General features: G+C 32.3%; 1 protein-coding gene across 1 annotated transcript in view; it reads left to right on the top strand.

The window, feature by feature from the left end:
- LOC126884308 (glucose dehydrogenase [FAD, quinone]-like) overlaps positions 1-17,828 on the top strand; it is a 50,788-nt gene extending 32,960 nt beyond the window's left edge. The window contains exon 5 of the mRNA XM_050650245.1: positions 16,930-17,828. Coding sequence (XP_050506202.1) covers positions 16,930-17,786 — 857 coding nt within the window. The 3' untranslated portion in view covers positions 17,787-17,828. The remainder of the gene's footprint in view (positions 1-16,929) is intronic.
- Positions 17,829-24,242: the final 6,414 nt, after the last annotated feature.

Genomic DNA, 24,242 nt, shown 5'->3' with positions numbered 1-24,242 from the left:
GTTAGACAAAAAGACCAACGTTGGAATGCCACGATACAACATTGGAGACCTTACCAAAGTAAACGACCGAGAGGAAGACCATAGATGAGATGGGTTGATGATATTAAAAGAGTAGCCGGAACGAATTGGAAATATGTTGCTCAGGATAGAGACCGATGGAAGGAGTTGGGAGAGGCCTATGTCCAAACGTGGACGATAGAAGGCTAAGAAGAAGAACTTCAAAGGCCTGTAACTTCTTTTGTGTGCATATTTGTACTAAGGTAAGTTAGGTTCATTCGAACTATTTTTGGTCCCAGAATATGTGGTTTAATTTATAACCTGTATTTTTGTTACACCCTGTATAGAGTGATACTTTTCACTATAGTCTCATAATATATCCTCTTTTTATTTTCTTTGCTGATAAATTGATCCCATAAAATGCTGTTTAACATTGTGGTGGCTGACGTATTTCTCCCTGACGTATTTCTCTCTCTTATGGCTTTGTCTATTGTTCCATCATGCGAAATAGTGATACCTAGATACTTGTAGTCACAGCAGTGCTTTATCGTGGTTGTATCGTCTAACATGAGATCTTTTTGTTCTTTTCCAATGCATAAGTATTCGGTTTTCTTTTTATTTACTTCTTGATCCCATATATCATACTGTTCAATTAATTTTCGTGCCATATTAGTTTAAATCGTCATAATCTTGATCCAATATTGTTTGATCGTCTGCAAAGTTAAGCGTATATACCATAGTATTTTGGTGAGTGGTATCCCCATTGTTCTACATTTTTGTTTCCATCTTTTGAAGCACTTACGAGGTATATTTTAAATAAAGTGGGGGACAGGTAACATACTTGCTTTAATTCTTTTGATGTTATGAATCCTGTTATTTGTGTCTCTGTTTATATTTTTCTTATTGATTGATTGTATACCTAGCACTTTGACGGCTTTATTAATTTTATATTAATATTCGTGCTTTCCATTGATTGCCATAGCTTCTTCAGTGGAACGCTGTCGTAGGCTTTCCGTAGGTCGACAAACAACATATGAATTTCTTGATTCCGTGCCATCTTTTTTTCTATTATCTGGGTTAAGGAAAAAATGTGGTCAATAGTGGATCGACCAGTACGAAATACTATTTGTTCTTCTGCTTCCGAATCTAAATATTCTCTCTCGATTCGATTCTTTAAAACCTTTTCTCGGTAATTTTCACAATTATTTTCATCACTTTTTATCACCCTTTTTATGTATAGTACCTACTGAGGTATGATATCTTCCATTCCATAGGGATTTCGCTTGTTTTTATACATTCTTGAAATAGTTGTCGAATATATTGGTACAATTTGTTCGTTCCATACTTAAACAATTTTCCGGGTATATCCCCTTGCCCGGGTACTTTGTTCCTCTTCAGTTGTTTACAGACATTTTTAATTTCCTCTGCTAATAATCTTATTGGTAAGCCGACTATTGAAACTCTATTTTGGTTTTGATTTGTACGTTCTTGAAATTCGACTCTATTCTCTACCGAAAGTTTTTTGAAATACTCTTCATAGTCTTCAGGTTTTATACTCCGTATTATGTCTTTTTTCAATTTTTTTATCAAATTCCAGCTTTCTGCGCTTCTGTTTCCTCTTAAATAAGTATTTATTCGTTGGCAGTTTCTTTCCTAAGACCCGTTCTTCTTTTAAGAAATCTTCCTTCGTACTTCTGCTTGTTTTTCTGTATATTTTATTTTGACTTGCAATGATTTGGAGCTTAAATATTGTTAATATAGTTGTCTTTTACATTTTATTTCTTCCTCTGTTGGACTATTGGTTCTTCCCGCCAGTATGGTTTGTTTACCTTTTAACCTTTTAAAGATATACCACCCCAAAATATACATGAGTCACCTCCATAGAGCACTCTTTCGATGCTGCAACACTTGACAAATCATTCTCGGGCCTCCGATAGACACGTTGTCTTTTACAAACATACTCCACTATTATCAAAGAATAAAACTCTGATCACTGGCCAAGATCCCAATTATCATGTTCTCGGGCAAACCATACACTCGTTGGTGTGACAGATGGAGTGTTGGTGTGACAGAAAGAGCTATTGCCTGATGTAGTTTACACTATACCATGTATTATTTGTGACAAACAATACATTGGCTAAGACTGATCTAATTGACAACGGGGACGTGGACGATACGGCTGTCTCACGGGGCACGTTGAAGAATCATCTGATCTGAAAAACATTGGCTAGTTTATCGAACAACGGAACGGGGCAACACCGGAGACGTGCGCCGTCTATTGCTGTCCACGTCCCGTCGTAAGATAAATTGCGCTTTAAAGATCATATTCATCATCACCCAGCTCTTTTCGTCCACTGCTGGACATAGGCCTCCCTCATTTTTGTCCATTGTGCCCTATTTTGAGTATTCTGCATATTACAAGATAATATTACCTCTCATAAAAGTGATTATAGATTATATTCAGACAGGTACTCTTTAACTACACATGTATTAAATAAAGGCCATACTATGGACTTTGACTCTCTAAAAATTTTAGCAAATGAAAAGAACTAACACCAAAAGATTTTTCATAAAATGGCATTTATTTATCAGAATGAACAGACAGTTTATAAATGAACAGATATTCAGCAATTAACAGAGATCTATTATTTCTTTCTTGAAACTGACAGAAACTTAAATGCCAATAAAAATTTTAGTCTAAATTCTACCTCATGACAATATAATATTATCTCCTTTATGTTAGAATATTGACAATATATTAGCATAATTTTCTTTAAAACCTTTTGTACGAATATTTTAACATATCTTAATAATAAATAATTAGATGTTTTTAGCATCGTTATTTTTTATTTAATAACATTCACTGCAACGCTCTTTTTGTAAACAATGATGTCGTTCATTTCTTTTTTTAATAAAATATCATCTACGTGTGCTGTATGCTGCATGGCGTATATGCATACTTTTTATATCAAATAAAAGCTATTTTTTTTTCTAATATGATGATACGAGATTACCTGTGAAAAAATGGTCGCAAAGGGGTGCCAGCTGTTGAAAACGCGAGGTATCAAAGATAAAATCAAAGAGATCTAGCGTGCAACGCCACTTGTTTGACAAGAATGGAGAGCGCAACTTAAGTGAGTTGTTAAAGCCATTGCGCATGTGCGGATAGATATTGTTCCCAAGCAGTGGCTCAAGTAGTAGTAGGAACGACATTGTGTGTGTGTGTGTGTGTGTGTGTGTGTGTGTGTGTGTGTGTGTGTGTGTGTGTGTGTTTGAAGAGTTGGCCTGGAAGCTAGTCCTTTAGCCACAGAATGGTAGTAAAGGTTACTGGTTTTTAAATAGTATATCCAACTTTAAAAAGAAAGTTACATATTAGCTCAAATATTTCTCTAATGTCTAAAGAAAGTAAATGGGTGATGTTTATGGAAGTCTGAATTTTAAATAGAGCTGATCTGTTTCATACTTATGTTTACCGCACTTGAAAAGAATATGGTTGATATCACATTGTGATATATTATCACATAAGCATAACCCAGAAGAGATAATATTTAACTTAGCTAAGTGAGCTGGGAATGCGCCGTGATTGGTTTTCAGACGAGTTATTGTCGCTGTAGTCTTCTTCGACATTGCGTATTTAAAAATATAGGGAATATCTTGCTATAAGATAGGGTGGATAGTATAATACTGATTATTTGAGTTCGCTGCTATTTTTTTCCATTTTTCTTTCCATTTTATTAAAGGTGTGTTATTAAAATGTAGCTGTAAGTCATCCAGTATGAATATAGGTAAATATAATCCAGAATGGGTAGGTAGCATCCTTAGCAAGCTGGTCAACAATTACATTTCCCTTGAGGCCGTTATGACTTTTTACCCAAATAACTGTAATATATTTATTATATATTTTATTTTTGATGGCACACAGAATACTATTTTTTATGTTGAGTCATATTTGAGTTTAATTCTTTAATGACCGATAATGAATCTGATTATTTCATTCATAGGAAATTCTGACCAATAGAAAGCTACAGAAATCTGAATTAAATCGATAATTTTTGATAATCTCCCGTCGTTAAGTATATTACGTCAGATGCCCTTCGTTGCTACGAAAAAATACATTCAGTGACATTAATGACAATTATTGTTTTAAAAATTATAAAAGTGATGACGTTCAATCGTCAAATATTTATAAAAACTGTGTGTTTAATGGTACTTACATAAATAAATTACAATAAAATTTTGGTTTTGAACAGTTTTATTCATGAAATAATCGCAACAAAGTGCACTCGACCTCTGAAATTAATATAGAATTTTTTCTCTCGTGACACTTTGACATAATTTCACTCGCCTTCGGCTCGTGAAATTAAAACTGTCAAAGAGTCACTCGGGAAAAATTCAATAATTTCAGAGCTCTTGTGCAATTACTACTGATAATATAACTGCTTTATTTAATTTGTGTAAACTTAACCAATCTAACGATTTTTCTATTGCTACCGCTCCAGCAGTATATATTGAACAATGTGATGGAAGTTTAATTTTCAAGGATTCGCTTTTATGTGGAATGTAAACTGCACAGCCTGTGGCACCATCCTTTTTTTTGGAACCATCAGTATACATTATAACGTGATCATTATAGTCACTCAATATGGATTTAAGTAAGACAGAGTTTATTTCTGGAGATTCTGTGAACTTTGGTATAATGACTTTTGGTTTATTTAACATTACCTGAAAATCACCTCTATATATCGGTAATCTTTTTTCCCTACCATAGATGTTAGAATAATCGTGAGTTTCTAAGAAAGCATCAGCAAGTGGGGGAGAATTTTTTATGCGCCAATAATTATTTGAACGATTTTCAGTTGATAACTCATACAGTTGTCTAAGTAGATTATTATTATTTAATCTTAACTTCAAAATATGTTTAATTGCCATCATTTCTCGACGATTTTGAAGAGGCATTTCGTTACTTTCAGCAAGTAGAACAGGGCTAGGAGTAGACTTCATAGTGCCCAAGCATATTCTTAGACATTTGAACTGAATGCGGTCTACAGTCAATAAATGTGTTTTACTGGTAGCACCATACAGAATGCAACCATAGGCTACAATAGATCGCATGCAGGCTCTGTAAAACATCAGTGCAACTTTAGGGTCAGCACCCCATCTACGATTAGTGAAACATTTAAGGATATTAATACCTTTTTCACTCCTGCTTTTTATATATTCAACATGTTTTGACCATAGAAGTTTCGGATCAAGAAGAATGCCAAGATATTTGTATTCTTTGACAATAGGTATATCATATCCAGACAGTTTTATTTTGTCATGCGTGCGAATCCTATGTCTAGTGAATATCATTATGGCTGATTTTTCAGGGAAAATGGTAAGCGCATGATTTGTTACCCAATTATTAACCTTATGCATGATGAAGTCCAGAGCCTCCAGGCAATCAGTATACGAGTTACGCTCTGTATAGATACATATGTCATCGGCGTATTGAATGCAATTAATTGAATTATCAAAAATGCCATGAATACTTGCTGAAAATATGTTGAACAATAACGGACTTAAAACTGATCCTTGTGGTAGACTGTATGAGCTATTCTAGGACCATTTAGTTGGTTTAATTGATCTTTAATATATATAACACGATTATTATAAAGATGAAAAATATTAGAAGCTATATTTTGAGGTAATCCCATATCATAAAGTTTTTTATGTAACATGGTTAAATCAACAGAATCATATGCCCCTTTTAGGTCTAAAAATAAACAAGCAAGATAGTTGTCACTGGAAAACGTTATTTGAACGTCTGTGACTAAATGTGATATTGCATCAAGTGTTCCAACACCAGATCTAAATCCATATTGTGTACTTGGGAGAATACTATAATGTTCTATAAGCCATTCTAACCTAGTCATAATCAGCCTTTCGAATGTCTTACATATGCAAGACATTAATGATATCGGTCTATAAGAAGAGGAGAGTGTTTTATCTTTATATAGGTTTAAGAATTAAACAGATTATTTCATTCATAGGAGATTCTGACCAATAGAAAGCTACAGAAATCTGAATTAAATCGATAATTTTTGATAATCTCCCGTCGTTAAGTATATTACGTCAGATGCCCTTCGTTGCTACGAAAAAATACATTCAGTGACATTAATGACAATTAATGTTTTAAAAATTATAAAAGTGATGACTTTCAATCGTCAAATATTTATAAAAACTGTGTTTTTAATGGTACTTACATAAATAAATTACAATAAAATTTTGGTTTTAAACAGTTTTATTCATGAAATAATCGCAACAAATTGCACTCGACCTCTGAAATTATTATAGAATTTTTGCTCTCGTGACACTTTGACATAATTCCACTCGCCTTCGGCTCGTGAAATTAGAACTGTCAAAGTGTCACTCGGGAAAAATTCAATAATTTCAGAGCTCTTGTGCAATTACTACTGAAAACTATTTCTTTCATATGATCTACATATTTTCCACTGAAAAGCCAATCGTTGAAAATTGTTAGTAGACTTTGTTTACCTATAAGAGGAAGTAATTTGATCGCGCCCCGGAGCTAAGGAATTAGAAGACTTGAGTGCAGCCTCAAATTCTTCCATATCAAAATTGTCTCGAAAATATTGTATTTATAAGTTTGACTGTTATTCTGAATAGGAAGATCGACATATGGCGGAGCAAATTTGTCGAGCAACTGTTCTATTAGTTCATTTGATAGAGGATATCTTCTTGAATGATAATTCTTATTCACTAGTTTATTAACAAAATTCCAAATTTTACTGATGGGAGTGTTTTTGTTTAAAGTATTGACAAAGTTAATCCATGAATTTTTTTGTTTGTTTGTAAACAAAAGTTTACTTTTGGCTTGAATATGTTTATATGTAATATAGTTTACAAAATTCGATACTTTTTTGTAATTTTTGTATGCAAGTTTTCGAGAATTTATCATATCTTTACATTCATTATCCCACCAGACTGGAGTTCTAGATTTTGGCTGAAAAGAGTTTTAGATATTCATAGAATATGAGTCAGCATCGTCAATTGTCTTTAAAATGAAGTCAAAACGCTCCTCAGAAGTGATATTATCAAATATATTTTCAGCCAATGTTTTTTCTATATGATATTTAAAGATATTTCAGTTTGCCGAAGACTATTTCCATTTAGAGGAAGGAATTATTGTGCATGGTTGATATTCCAGGTCAATAGTGATTAGTATAGGTAAGTGAGTTGAACCCAGGGTATCAATTAGATTCAATGCAACAAGGGATAGATCCACCATTGATGGAAGTTCATTGGGTCTTGTTACTTTGGTCGGTCTACCGTCGTTTAGCAAAACTAAATTACTGTTATCTAACGCGTCCACTATACACTTACTCTGAGCGGAATCTTTCAAGGAACCCCACCTACTGTGGTGTCCATTGAAATCCCCACCAACAAAAACCTTACCGCTAAATTGACTAAAAAGTTTTTCCAAATCTCTATAAGTAACTATTACTTTAGGAGGTTTATAAATGCAAACAACTACTAATTTTATTTGTTCTATAAAAACTGCACACGTTTCGATACCTTTATTAAAGTTTTTAGTTACTTTAATTTCAGTAAAACAAATATTATTTGATATGAGGATGTCTAAACCACCGAAACCATCAGGTCTATCAGTTCTGACAATGTAATAACCTGTTAAAGCAAAATTTTTATTTTGAGAAAGCCATGTTCCATTAAGTAAAATGACATCAACTACATTGTTTTTAAGATAATTAAGTAAACTAGGTTTATGTTTATTTATAGATTGACAGTTCCACTGAAGTATGTTAAACGTCCTATTATTCCCCATCTCTTTCAGTATTTAGTAGGTTGCCCAACATTTTTTCAATTTCTTCCTTTGTATTTTTTTGTAAATTAGGTAAAAATATTTTAGGGTTAATTTTCTTAATAATATTTTCTATCAAAGCTGGGATTTCATTAATTATTTTACATTCTATTTTTTCTTTGTAAGCCATAAACTCGTTCCGGTAGGGATTGGGGATTATGGGTTGGGATGAGGTATTTTTAGTTTTGTGAGATCTTGGAAAAGTTGGAGGTTTTTCGGCCGCAGTAGTAGAGACAGCTTTACGCTTGTTTCCTGATTTTTTAAAAGTAGGTAGATATGATTGATTTTGATTTGAGCCATCATGGACGTTGGGAGTTAAGGAGGGAAAATTTGCTATAGTATTTAAAATATCGAATCGATTATTTGTAGTTATCTTGGCGTATGACGGATTATTAGCTATGGTTCTGCCTCTTTAAAAGTAGTATTTTCAAAAGCCATGATTGATTTGATTTTGTAATAATGTTTAAATATAGGACACTGTTTAGAGGGACAGTTGTGTTCAGAGGAGTTGCAATGTAAACAGAATAGTGAGTTAGTACATGTTTCATTATTATCGTGTATTTGACTACAGTTTTTGCAACGATTTGTGGTTGATTTGCATTGCCGAGCAGTATGGCCGAACCGAAAGCAAAAAAAGCACTGAACAACTGGGTATATATACTGTCCAACATTAAATCTAACCAAGTCTAATTTAACAGTCTTAGGAATGCTATTTTCTTTAAAAGTTAATATTACCATCTGGCGAGGAACAAGAACTGTTTCGTTATCAGAATCGATTATTTTTCTTTTCAACCTTTTTACTTCGATAACATTTTTATCCGAAATAATATTTTCCAAAATATACTTTTCTTCCAAAAACGTATCACATTCCCTGATCATTCCCTTTTTTTGGACAAAAAATGATGAAATATACGCAACAAGTTTATTGCTCTTAATAAGCTCGTGTTCGACTAGAGAATTTGCGTAAGTATAAGTTTTAAAGATTACCTTCACCTTATTTCTACCTACAGATTTAATGTCTAGTACATTATGTTTGAAAAACTGGTTCTTAAATAAATAGTGACTTATCATATAGTCAACTGTTTATCTATAGACTCACAAATAACTTAGTAAGGGCCTGAATCATTTGGTTTATACCTATGATTTAAATTTATACATGTTGTTTCTTCCGTTTCCATTGAGGATGTATTACTCTGGGGTGGTTCAGCACCACCCCCGAGTCACTTATAATAGTAAATATTTAGATCCTACCTTTTATTTGTAGACGGGTTTATTTCTATATTCAAATAAATTACCCACAAATTTATTATTGACACTAGTCAAGGACACCGGCACAGCTATCGATATCGACACACACCTGTTCACTGTCCAACGAATACTGTGAGGAACTACATTATAGATATTTTAAAATGATAATTAAGAAATTAATATCCTGAAAAAAAACTTAAAATAATAAAATATCTGTTTTAAATTAAATCATTTTATTTGTTGATAAAGTTAAAATTAAAAAAATAATATGTATGAAAAGAAAATTTCGGTTTTTTATGCACAGACCATATTTGAAAAGTATTTTTATAAACTTCAGTTCTTTAATACAATCAAAAGTTACAAAGCCATTAAATATATTAATTAAAAAAAAACACCGGCATATTTTAGTAAAAATTCAGATTCACTGAATTTTAATAAAAATTCTGTGAATTTTATTAAAAATTCACTGAATACAATCCATATTAAATTTTCTTATTAAATTAAAGTCAGATTACTCGGTATCCTCGATGTCACTGAAGCTTCTTCATTACTTCAAGATCTCTATTCGAACTGCATTGCGCATTTTCAACTTGTGTCGGAGTTGGCTTCAAGAACTTACACAGCTGTCACTCGTTATCTTTGTCAAACGAGTGGCCTTGCGCGCTAGCTCTGTTTTAGTTTATCTTTAATACCATGGGTTTTTAAAGGTTGGAAATTGTAATTTGCGTCCATTTTCTCGCACGCAACCTTATATTAGAAAAAAATTAGTTTTAAATTGATATACAAAATAAGTTTATACGTTTTGAGCGTAAAAAGTCATCAAAATATTAGCAGTTTACACCTGGCTGTGAAGCAGTCGCGGCCGAGTGGGCAACGGCACCCATCACTTTTCAAATTGTTTACATGAATTTCTATGATGTGGATATTTTATTTAAAAAATAAATGAACGAAAATTTTTTCCAGAAATTAGTTACCATTAATTTAATTAACACTAAATAGCCAAGTAAATGACCATTTTGAAGTGTAATCTTCAGGGGTAACACCGAATTGCATGAAATTTATGGATTTAGGTTCTACTTACCCTCCACTTCAAAATTGAAATTAGGCCGTTGGTTGCTTTTACTTAGAGGTGACAGTCATCCCCTGTCGGGGATGACGAGTTACGCTCAAAATGAAGTTAGCCCCTTATTTTTTGGTAAAAAATCAAGAAAATCTCCCACTATTTAGCACCATAAAAAAATTAATGGTTACCGCTTTACTATTTACTTTATATGTATGTACATACATAATATGTATTATACATAATATATTGTTCATTCAATCTGTAAGTTAGATTGGTTTGAAGTGATTATTTGAAAAAAAATAGTTTTATAGTTAAAAAATTGTTTTCTAAAAATTTTGGAAAATGCACTTTTTTCAAAAGAACTTAAAAAAGTATAAGTGATACGAAAAATCCCAAAGCGTAAACAAATGTAAGTTTTTCTTTTATAAATATGCTAGTTCTTCACGATTTTTTTTACAAAAAAGAGGCCAGCTTTATTTTGAGCGCAACTCGCTTAGTTTTACTAGAAACTCGCTGTTAGAAACTTTTGTAAAAAAAATGAAGATTTTTAAGTTTTTTTATTTATTTATTTATTTATATATATTTACGAGCAAAGCTCATTGCATTTTAATGACCTTTTCCCGAAAACTCCTTAATTTTTTGGTAATTTCACGTTGAAATATTCGATTTGGAATTTCTTTTTTTATTCTTCTTCTTTTTGTATAGACATGACTCTGTCTGTTCAGTGTGCCTCTAGTAAGTTGTCGTTACATCGTTTTCGTGGTCTTCCCACTGATCGTCTTCCTATTTGGGAACCGTCTCTCGCTGTCCTGACTACCCTATTTGTTGTCATTCGGCTTATGTGGTCATTCCATTCTATTCTTTTGTTTCTTACCTAGTTATTAATGTTATCCACCGTTCATCTTCGTCGTATATCTGTACTCCTAGCTTTGTCCCATAGAGTCTTACCATCGATTTTTCGAATGGTTTTCATCTCCGCTGTTTCGAGCAATCTTTTTGTCCTCCCTGTGTCGGGTCGTGTTTCTGCCGCGTATGTCATTATTGGTCTGATGACTGTTTTGTAAATTCTGCCTTTAATTTCTTTTCCAATATGTTTATTTCTCCATATTGTGTCATTCAAGCAACCTGCGGCTCTGTTTGCTCTATTCACTTGATCTTCCACTTCTGTTTCGAGCCTTCCGCAGAGCTAGATAGCGTGATGCCTAGATATTTAAACTTCATCACTTGTTCTATTATCTGACCTTCCAGCTCCAATTTACATCTTATTGGATCTGCTGTTATATCCATGCAGTTTGTCTTTTTTGAGGAAATTAACATGTTAAATCTTCTAGCGGTTATGTTAAGTTGGTGCAGCATACATTGTAAATCATCTTCACTTTGAGAGTGAAGCATCGTCTGCAACTATTGCATCGTCTGCATAGCAGATTATTTTAAGTTGTTTTTCTCCCATTTGGTATCCTTTTTTAGTTCTTACTTTTTTTATTATTTCGTCCATGATCAGGTTGAACAATAAAGGACTCAAGGAATCCCCCTGTCTTATCCCATTGCCAACTTCAATTGGTCAGTTAGTTCATATTCCACTTTTACTTTTATTGTGTTGTTCTGGTAGATGCTTTCGATCGTTTTAAGTATTCCTAGAGGTACCTCTCTCGAGTATAACAAATGGATAACGTTCTTTAATGTGATCCTGTCAAATGCTTTCTTAACGTCCACGAAACGTAAATAAGCCGGTTTGCTGTATTCCAACGATTTCTCTTGAATTTGCCTCTTTATAAATGTAGCGTCAATGCATGACCTTCCTGACCTAACCTTGTTGTTCTTCTGCTAATGGTATAATTTCATTCAGTTTGTTTGTTATCACTTTGGTTGTAAATTTTAATGTTGTGTTTAATAAGTTAATTCCTCTGTAATTCTCCGGATCCGATTTGTCTCATTTTTGAAGAGAGGTATTAGGATGCTTAATCTCCATTCTTGTGGTATTCTGTTTTGTTCTCTTATTTTTGTATTAGTTTTAATAGTTGTTTAGTTAGATCTTGTCCTGCGTAATTTGGGAGTTCGTTCATTATTCTGTCCTCTCCTAGAGAATTTCTTTTTTTTTAATTTCTTAATGCTTCCTTTACCTCTCCCTCCTCGATGTTTAGTTCTTCGTTTGTCGTAACTTCAGGTGTTGGTGGTTCATTATTATCGTCGCCTTTAGCAAATAGAGATCGGAAGTAGTCTGCCCATGTTTCCTTCTGAATGTGTTTCCCTTTTATTAATTCGTTCATCTCCTTTCTTTGCCCTCTGATCATTCTCCATACTTCTTTTTGTGTTCCGTAGAAGTCGTGTTCCATCTGTTTTGAGAAACTCTGTCAATGCTCCCTTTTTATTTGTCTCACTAAAGTATTCCTTTCGTTTCTGATTCGTTTGTATTGGTTGTATGCCTGTTGTGTTTGTTTTGTCCTCTATTATAAAAAGGTGTTCTTCTTTTCTTCACATTTTACATTTTAGCTTTACTTTCTTTCCAAACCACGGGGTTTTCTTCTTTAATATGTCAGAATTCGTTACTTTTCTCTCTCCAAGTGACTCTGTTGCAGCGTTGATTATGTCTGTTATCTTTGAGTTTTTGCCAGCTTTCATCGGTGTTATCGTTTTCTAATATTCCATTCTCAGCAATCTTCCCTGATATTCTTTTCCTGTATAAGTATTCCGTGGATGCCGTATTTAGTCCTTCGACTTTGATTTTTGTTTGTGTTGTTGCTGCCCTCTTGGGTGTGAAGTATTTCATAATGATTCATATTTTACATAATACTAGGCTATGGTCGCTACCTACATCTGCTGACTTGAGGTATCTTACGTCGATTACTTTTGATGGATGTATATCTTTGTTGGTTACAACATAATATATCATAGATCTTTATCCCCTTGTGTCATTGAATGTATATTTAAGTTGGTCTTTGTGTTCAAAAAATGTGTTGTTTATTTTAAATTCGTTATTCGTGCAGAATTTTATCATCAGCTCTCCATTTTCGTTTTAAAATTTTCATTGTGTTTTTGACTAATTCCGGGTATTATTTGGTTAAATAATCGATTTGGAATTTGATGAATAAAAACGTATTTTTGATGTTCTACAACTTTGTTTTTGCTGGGCCTATAGACTTCATGGATACAAAACATTTTTCCTTTTTTTTTGTACGCTACATTTTTGCTAAGAGAATATTTTTCGATTATACAGGATGTCCAGAAACTCTACCGACAAATGAAGACAGGAGATTCTTCAGATAATTTTAAGACAATTTAGCTCAATTCACCTAGTCCGAAAATGCTTCCTACGGGAGCTAGAGCTCTTTGAAAATGGCGTCTTGTAATTAGTTTTCCTTAAATACCCCCAGGACGCTTCAATGTAGAAAAACGAAAATCGGTGCGTATATTTATCTTCCACAGATAAATCGATTCTATCCATTGCGAATTTTTAGTATCGATCGTAGGCCTCCGTTTTGGGTAGGGCAACGGTTATTTTATCACATAACTTTTTTGTCTTTAACTTTTGAGCATTTTTGACACTGGATTATTAAATTTTGAGGTATTTTAGTACTAAAAGGTACTCTTGCTTTAAGTCAGTAGGATACACGGTTTTCTATAAAAATTGATTTGAAAATTTTTCGTTTTTTGAATTTGGAAAAAAAATTGAAAAACTAAAAAAAAACGGTGTATTTTACCAACTTAAAGCAAGAGTAACTTTAAGTACTAGAATACCTTATAACTTAATAAATTAGAGTAGAAAATGCTTAAAAATTAATGACAAAAATGTTATGCGATAAAATAACCGTTGACCTGCCCAAAACGGACGCATATGACCCGTACTAGAAATTCGAAATTAATGAAATCGATTCATATCTGAAATATAAATAAACGTACCAGTTTTCGGATTTCTAAACAGTTTTTTTTATTTTTTTTTTTTTAATATAAAAAAAGAAAAATTTTCAAATCGATTATTATAGAAAACGGTGTATCCTATCGACCTAAAACAAGAGTACCTTTTAGTTGTAGAATACCTTACAATTTAATAATCCAGAGTCAAAAATGCTTAAAAAATAAAGATAAAAAAGTTATGCGATAAAATAACTGTTGCTCTACCCAAAACGGACGCCTATGACCGGTACTAGAAATTAGCAATGCATGGAATCGATTTATCTCTGGAATATAAATACGTGTACCACTTTTTGTTTTTCTCAGTAGAAACGTTCTGGAGTTATTTAAGGAAAACTACTTACAAGACGCCATCTTCAAAGAGCTCCAGCTCCCTTAGGAAGCATTTTCGGACTAGGTGAATTTGGTTAAAATATCTTAAAATTATCTGAGGAACCTCCGGTCTTCGGTTGTCGGTAGAGTTTCTGGACACCCTGTATACGTTTTTGAGTTATTTGCGAAAAACAGACTGACAACGTGGTTTTGTCGAAAAATAAACATTTTCAATCGCAAATAACTCGAAAAGTATTGAAAAACTCTAAAGAAAGAAAGTTACTGAGAAGTAGTCAGCTTATCCATTTTCGGACGACTTATTTTAAACGCGTGTTTTTCACCCCAGAATCACCCCCAAGTAAAAGCAACTAACGGCACAAGTTCAACAAGTGGAGGGTAAGTCGAATCTATAGCCAAATGTTCATGTAATTCGGAGTTGACCCTGAAAATTACACGCTATCACCGCATTTTCCTTTCATAGTCTAAGTAATGAAGCTTAAAATAGGACAAAACCTAGCAATTTTTACAGAATGGATCGATTTGCTTGAAAATTTGAAGGTAAGTAGTGGATAGTCCAAGGATCAAAATATATATCATGCCGAAAGCGCTTTTACTACGGGGGTGGTTGCCACCCCATCTCGAAGGTGGAAATTTTTTATTATATTTTGAGAGCAAAAGTTGATAAAAACATTCAATCTAAGCAAAAAATGTTCTATAAATTTTTTTGATAAAATTAATAATTTTCGATTTGCTCTCAAAAGTGTTTTATATCGAAAAAAAAACAATGTTTTTAATAAGTTTTCTGCTAACAACTCCAAAAGTTTTTGTTTTATCAAAACAAGCTTACTTAACAAAAATGTACCTTTTAAAATAATAAACAAAACCGTTTTTTTTAATTTTCTTTAAGACCAATTATTGTAATCGAGCTATACTTTATTATATGTTGGCTGTTCTTCGTCAAATGCTAAATATTGTCGATTCAAAGTCAAAAGACGGGAAAACTATGAATTTTTCGAGGACAACTTGTTTAAACTAATTTAAAATATTTAAAAATGTTTATCCCCAGAAATAAAAAAAAGTCTTTAGGTCACAAATTAAGTGACTTATAATGAAAAGAATGTCAGTCCCTATTTTTTTCATCGGAAAAGTGATCGGATGCAACCCCCTAATCACCACCCTAATTAAAATTAGTCATTGGCCTTATTTGGACTTTTTTATTTGTGTATTACTAATAGGTTCTAGAAGTTTGACCGGCCTAGAATGATTAGTTTTTAAAAAAAATGGAGTTAAGAGCGAATAACGAATTTTTGTATTTTGGAAAAAATGGCGTTTTCTTCAGAATCGCAAGATTAGTATCATAGATACGAAAAAATGTTTAAATATGAAATTGTAGCGTATCTAATTCCCAATAACATGACTTGAAAAAATGTTTTCTAGGGCAATAATTCAGTGAGCAATTGACAATTAAAACTTAATAACATGCAAAAATCACCTTTACCAACCCTTTCAAAGTCACCTCTTTTTGCGCCTGAGCATTTTAAAATGATTTAATATAAAGAATCTTATAGATCTTGTAAAAACCCACAAAATTGTTTTTTATCAAACTTTCTAAGATAAAAAATAAAAAAGTTACGGTTAAAAAATCAATATATTTTTTTTGAAAAAAAAAAAGGACGAATCCAATTGGAAGTATAATAATGTAAGTTGGCGATGGTTTAAGTCATTGGTCTTATTTATTATTATTTATTTATGTACTATTAGTAGATTCTAGAAGTTTGACTGGCTTAGAATGATTATTTTTAAAAAAACTGGAGTTAAAATCGAATAGCGAATTTTTGGTAAAACATGCCATTTTCTTCAGAATAGAAAGATTGGCATCAGAGATACGAAAAAATGTTTAATATAAAACTGTACGTTATTTAATTCCCAAGAACTTGTTTTGAAAAATTTTTTCTACGGCAAAAATTGAGTGAATCGTAAATGAGTACATATATCGAAAAACATTGATTTTTTCGATAGAAAACTAACACTTTCGATAGCAAATATATCGAAAACTATTAATTTTATCAAAAAAATGTATAGAACATTTTTTGCTTAGAATGAATGTTATTATCAACTTTTGCAGTCCAAATATAATAAAAATTTCCACCCCCGAGATGGGGTGGCAACCACCCCCATGGTAAAAGCGCCTTTCGGCATCACATAGATTTTGATCCTTGGACTATCTACTACTTGTTCTCAAATTTTCAAGCAAATCGATCCATTCTGTAAAAATTGCGAGGTGAAAAGCTTCGGTTACTTCCTTACTAAGCTTCCTATCATTTACTGGGCTAAAACTATAACTACTATATGCGGCCACTTTTTGACAATAAACCTGTTATCAATTATTCTCCTATTGTTAAATTTATGTAAAAATATGAATTTAATGAACTACGTTACGGACGTAGGGATTTTGACAATGCTAACTTAATACATTTTACTAAAACATTCTACGATTATTAATAATTGATTATTTTAGATATACCAGTAATTCAAGATTTGGAAGTTGGAAGTAGTCTCTCGGATCATTTACAAGTTTATGGCATGGTATATTCGAGTAATCTTACAGAACCAATAAAGACGCTTAGAGAAGCAATGGTCGAGTATTTAAGTAGCGGTACTGGCTATCTTTCTGAAGCATTACCATCTCAAGCTGTCGGATACTATCAAACTCCACTTGAACCCATTGCTGGCTATCCAGATCTGGAGATGAGCTTTGCCGATTGTAATGGATCATCTGACGCAATGGGAAGTTTTATGAGATGGAAACCAGATATAGCTCTTGCCGCAAATGGTATTGAATCAGCCAGTTCATTCAAAATATTTGTAACTCCTTTACATACAAAATCATTAGGTACGGTTAGATTAAAGAGTGCTAATCCTTTGGATTATCCAGAAATAGATCCCAACATACTATCAGACCCTGCAGGATATGATCTAGAAAGTGTTTATGTTGGAATACAATTCGTACTAAATCTTACAAAACAGGGACCTTTTAAGAAAATAAATGCCAAATTGGAACACAACCCGATAAAAGAATGCAGACGGTATGAATTAATGAGTAGAGAATATTGGAAGTGTGCTAGTAAATACATCGTCTGTCATAATAATCATTCTGTCGGTACTTGCAAAATGGGTCCAGATCCAAAACTTGGTCACGTAGTTGATAACGAAATGAGAGTATATGGAATTAAGAGATTACGCGTTGCCGATGCTAGTGTTATACCTCTTTCTACCTCTAGTCATATAAACGCAATTTGTTACTTAATTGCGGAAAAACTGGTTGATTTTATTACGAAACTTCATAAAAAGTTACACCCTTTAAGTAACATATAGTTAATTTTACTGTTACGATCAATTAAAAACTAGTATCCTTAATGTTGTATTTAATTTATTTTGATATATACCTAACACTAAAAACTCTGGCTTAGCATACCTACTTAGAAAGCCCGAAGGGATCATTTTGGCCCCAATTTCTTAAATCAATAAATACTCAATTTAAATAAATTATATCAACCCTAGATGACAGAATCTGATTTTATTTTTTAGTTTCATTGTTTAATACATTCGCTGCCTATCAAAAACATTTGGAACACCTTGACAGTTTGCAGTTTTTGACATTGGCCACACATTGCCTTGTTACAGCCCTGGCACTGATTGGAAGTATGATTTCCTTTACAAAATATTTTCAACTAACATTTTTTTCTTTTTTGGATACTAACAGTGCTGGTTGTTAGTAGAACCGGTGTTGTTGGGTGTAGTACCAGATTTCGGGAGGCAAGGTATGGAGCCCATAATTCTGCACACAGCCGACGAATTAACTTACGCAGACTGAATCTACTTCCAGCTACTTCTTTATAATCCATGCATTTATTTCTCCTACGTCAAGAGTATTATAAAACACGTGCATAGGCCATCGTCTTGAAGCAACTTTTGTAATATAAAGTCGCGTTATTTGGTCCTCTACCTCTAAACTAACCCCATATTTGGTTTGTGTATAAAAATATACTGTTTCAGGGAGTTTTTTTCCATAGACAGCAACATCCACTGATTGATGTAACGAGCTCAACAAAATCACATTTTTTTCACTCTTTCACTTGGTATTCAGTAAGTGTTATTTTTTCGCTGCTCTGGAATAAAAGAGTAATATACAATTATTATTCTCTATTTTCACACATTATGCTTATAGACCAGGGCGAATCTGTGAAAAACGTCTATTTTTGGATGTGCGAGGTGGCATTCGAATTCTTGCAGATAAAGTTAGGTGACAACTTCAACAATAATAATTGACTTATGCTCTTTCTCAAATATGCCCGAAACATTAATAAAAAAATTAAAATATATAAAAATTTCGAAAGATAACGATTTTTTTCCACCTTCATTGTACTCTGGGCTAATTAGCATAATACAAGCAAAAGTTATTTTATTGCTGGAATCGAATCTTATGATTGTAATATATTAATAATATAGGTATGCAAAGTCCGCAGATAGTGTGCTACTGTTTTATAAACAAAATGTCGCCCAAAAATTTTAACTTTACGCCAAAAACACCCAAATAAAAATTCACCGTAATTAATTTCTGCAAAGAGAAGTGTTTTTTCCGATTTATTTCGACGAAAATTTTCCCCGAAAAATGCGGGTTTTTCCAACAAAATCTTTAATTTTCAACTAACATTTTAGATAAGTAATTGTTTATCAATAACTAAATAACTTTGTGATATAAAAGCTCTTTTCGTATAGATTATAATTCCAGAAGCCGATGGAAATTGAATGAACAGTTTAGCAACAATTGAATTGTTAATTAAAAATTTACGGTCACTATCATCATTCATCATCCAGCCTTCTGCATCCAAAGTTGAACATAGGCCTCCCCTAATTTTTTCCAGTTTTGTCGGCCTTGGGCTTTCTGCAACCAATTCCCAGCAATCCTTTTGACGTCGTCTGTCCATCGTGTAGGTGGTCTACCTCTACTTCTGTCTTCTCTTGGTCTCCACACTGTAATTTTTTAGGTCCACCTCCCGTCCTTCATTCTGGCTACATGGCCCGCCCAATTCCACTTCAGCCATGCTACTCGCTCTATGACATCTGTCACGCTTGTCCTTCTTCTGATTTCTTCATTTCTGACCCTGTCTCTGAGAGTCAGTTCAAGTAGTGACCGTTCCATTCTTCTTTGGACCACTCTAAGTTTCGTTGCTGTGGCCTGGGTTAACGATAATGTTTCGGCGCCGTAAGTCATTACTGGAAGCACACATTGGTTAAACGTCTTACTTTTCAAATAATTTGGCAATTTGCTCTTGAATATGTCTGATAGAGCTCCATATGCGGCCCATGCTAAGGTGATCCTTCTCTGTAATTCAGCAGTTTGATTGTCCCTGGTAATTTGGATTGCATGCCCCAAGTATTTATATTTATGGACCAATGCTATTTCGTTGACGTCGACTTTTGGATTTTCGCTTGGTACCAGGTTTGTCATGTATTGCGTCTTTCCAAAATTTATGTTAATACCAACTTTTTACGGTCACTATAACAACCTAATAATTATTATACATAATACTAACTATGGTTTTTGTATAAAAAGACACTGTACCTATTTAATTTAATAAATTTTTAACTTTTAAACATTTTTTATTAATTATTAGGTAGACTATGAATTTGCAATTTATTTAAATTTTTGCAATTGATTATTTCTGTTTTAACTTCGATTTATTTATTTATTTTATTTAACTTATTGACGATTTACGTAGGTAATTTTAGTAAATTGGATTGTTTTGTTTTTTTTTACTATTTATAAGCTTTGTCGATAAAATTGTAAAATTTTTCATGGCAATAAAGCATATTTCTATTCGATTCTATTCTAATGTACTTTACAGAATTGTAATTGGACTATTTAAGCGGCCTCAGGAATATTTTAAAATTATAAACAATTTTTTGATTTATAAGCAAATAGAATATCTCGGAAAATATTAAATTAAATTAAATCATGAAAACGGTATTGGAAAAAAACTGCAGGATGCTTCTTTTAAAAGAAAAAACGTTTAGTTGTGATGAGTGGTTCCTGAGATACAACCGGCCAAAGTTTACCGGCATTTACGGCAACGATAGAAACAATAGGATCATAATTTTCGAACCATCACCTTTTTATTTTTGTCCGATTTTTCCACACCAATTTTCATATCTTTAAAATACTCATAACATATTATATTATTATAATAAAAACTATCGATATTACAAGTGAAATTTGCCAAAAATAGCAAAATTCTAATCAAAAATTAGGTTGGGGAAAATGTAATCTCAAAGTTCAAAATCGGTATACGTTAAAGAAAATGCATTTTCTCGGCTTCCCATGAAGCAATTTTCTTCATTATTTTTTGCTCCTAAGTAACTCGAGTAGATACATCTAACTAACGTAATATTAAATGTCAAACTTGCTTTTGTTTTGTTATAATAGATTAATTTATTTATAAGAAAGGAAAACTTGGTACATATTTTTTCCAGATATTTTTTCCAGTTGTTGACTTTTTTTAGATAAACTGGGAAGCCGAGAAAATGCATTTTTTTAACGTATACCGATTTTGAACTTTGAGATTACATTCTCTCCAATCTAATTTTTGATTGGAATTTTGCTATTTTTGGTAATTTTCACTCATAATATCGATAGTTTATATTATGTTAATATATGTTTTGAGTATTTTAAATATACGAAAATTGGTGTGGAGAAAGAGGACAGAAATAAAAATGTTATGGTTCGAAAATTATGATCCTGTTGTTTATGCCTTTGGCGTAAATGCCAGTCAACTTTGACCGGTTGTATCTCAGGAAACACTCATCACAATTAAACGTTTTTTCTTTTAAAAGAAGCGCCCTGTTGCTTTTTTTCCAATACCCTTTCATGATTTCATTTGGTTTAATATTTCCCGAGATATTCTGTTTGATTTTAAGCCAAAAAATTGTTTATAAATTTAAAATATTTCTCAGGCCGCTTAAATAGCCCAATTTCAATTCTGTAAAGTTTATTAAATAGGTACAGTGCCTTTTTATACAAAAATCATAGTTATTCTTATGTATCATAATTATTGTGGTTATTATAGGACCGTAAATTTTTAATTAACAATTCAATTGTTGCTAAACTGTTCATTCAATTTCTATCGACTTCCGGAATTATAATCTATACGAAAAGTTCTTTTATGTTACCAAGTTATTTAATTATTGATAAACAATTACTTATCTAAAATTTTAGTTGAAAATTAAAGATTTTGTTGGAAAAACCAGCATTTCTCGTGGAAAATTTTCGTCAAAGTAAATCGGAAAAAACAAGTCTCTATGGAGAATGTAATTGCGGTGAATTTTTATTTCAGTATTTTTGGTGTAAAGTTGAAATCTTTGGAGTTATAGAGCAAAAATTGAAAAAACCACGATTTTTGGGCGCCATTTCGTTTATAAAAAAAAAGTAGCACACTATCTACGGACTTTGCATACCTATATTATTAATATATAGAATCATAAGATTCGATTCCAGCAATAAAATTGCTGGTAAATAACTTTTCCCAAAAATGGCCTATTCTCCGATAATCTGCCCAGACTCTTGCTTATAACTTTAAAACGATTCATTTTGGAACAAAGTCGTAGGGAAATAAAACAAAGATAATTGAATTTTGTATAATATACGACTGGTTTAAAATGTCTTAAATTATTACCCTTACTGCAAAATTGTAATAAATAGAAAATAAGGGTGCAAAAAAGACTGTTTTTATTCAATGTTTTTCAACCACTTTGGTTGCACTTAGAACCTTCATATTTCGCTTAGAAAATTCTTACAACATACTTAAACCGTCCAGCAAATTTCATTACAATCGACCTAATAGATTTTGCATAATAATTTTGCAATCTAAATTAAAAAAAAACTCAAATTTTTTTAAAACTTTCTGAACAAAAAGTAGACCATTTAGAAGTTTGCTAATTTTTTTAAATATAAAGAGGTTCTCGTCCTTTCTAATACACTCTACAAAATTAAAATCGAACAACTCAATGAAATCCTTCCAAATAAAATAATCCTTTATCCTCCCACGAAACCTACATTGAGTTACAGTTCCCTATTTTACTTTGCAAAATACATATAGTGTCACTACACTTGCTTATACAGTTGACGCACTGTCCGTCAACGTGTTAATCATTTTCTTGTTATTTGAGCTCAAATCTTTGCATCAATTTACGAAAAACAAAAAATTCGTTTTCAATGACTCATAAGTTACTTAACATTATTTAAAAAATTTAATTAAAACTGACTAGTTTCTTTGTTTTTTATAAGCTTCAATTTTAATTAGGATGCTTAATTTTTTAGTTATTCGCCAGAAACTATTGAAAAATTTGTTTTTTTGGAATTTTCAATTGGGAATAACTCAGAAATTATTAAGTTAAGAAACAAATTTTATTCTACATTTTCTTCATAAAATTTAATATAATTCTCTATCAATTCCCGGTGTCATTTTGAAATTTTAAATTTCCACCCCCGAGAAAGGGTGGCATTCACCCCCGGGGTGGAAGCAGACATTGGCACCAAGTCATGTTTTTTATTTGCATCATTTTTGAGCTACTGTCAAAATTTCAAACAAATCCATGAAGGCTTTTAGAATTGCGAGGTGAATTGCTTGAATGAATGTACTATAGGAAGTTGATATGTTTGCAAAGCGGATTCCTTCATTGTTGCTATTTAGCCAGATCATCTAGTAATTTCGTTGTTTTTTATACCAATGTGTACTTTTATCCAGCACAATATTATATTTTTGTCCAATTTCAAAGATTAACTGTTTATTGCTATGATGTCACTGATGATATTATCAGTTTCATTATTTTTCAGTTTCTTTACAAAGCTTTGGCAGTCTGTAAATATAACATAATTTACTTCTTTTTGATTAATACATATTTTATATGCTTCTTTGATTGTTGAAAATTGTCATTTTATCAGGTAATCTGTTATTTATTTTTACACTTTTTGTGAGTAATCCTTCCCGGAAACATTTTCAAAACATTATTGTTCTCGCCAAAACGATATGTCCACTTTCTAAACCTGAAATTGTTTGTTAGTGTACCAATTCATTTCGTCGAATCATTATCACTAATCATTTTCACTTTCCCGAAACACTGTCTAACAGCAAAATTAGATTGGGATGAGAATCTATGATCTAATGGTCTTCGATATAAATTTAATTTTCTTTTTAAATGATGAACTATAATTTTCTTGAATTAAAAAAAAACAATTCTACAACAAATCTCCGCCTTTGAATTCGATAAAATTCTTTGCATCTGCAACCGATTTTCTAGAGGCAAACAATTTTCCGGTATACCTATTTCATTATCCTAATTTATTTCCTATTTCCTACCTTAACTATTTCCTATGTGTCCTTTCTTTCTTTACTCATGATATTTGTACACATCGTGAATATTATAAATTCCTCTGATCTTTTCCGAATCAACATGTCTCAAAACTACCCCATTTTCGTTATCTACTATGTAAGGACCCTCGAAAACAGGCATTAACTTCGCACAAATATCGCTAGTGAGATTTGACACTCTTAAAGCCCTTACAAGCACTTTTCGCCCCTCTGGAACGTCACTGGACTTCTTCTTCTATTTTGATTTTGTCTTTGAACATATTTCTCATTACTTCGTCGCAGCCTCCTCTGTACCGTTTCCACCACCTGTTGGTATATTCTTGGCTCTGGATCTTCCCATGGTCTTATCAGCATGACACCTTTCATTATGTATTCCGGTGTCTCTTTGGTTACCTACTGTACT

This window comes from Diabrotica virgifera, chromosome 5, assembly GCF_917563875.1.
Source record: "Diabrotica virgifera virgifera chromosome 5, PGI_DIABVI_V3a".
Lineage (NCBI taxonomy): Eukaryota > Metazoa > Arthropoda > Insecta > Coleoptera > Chrysomelidae > Diabrotica > Diabrotica virgifera.
This window is presented reverse-complemented; position numbering and strand designations above follow the sequence as displayed.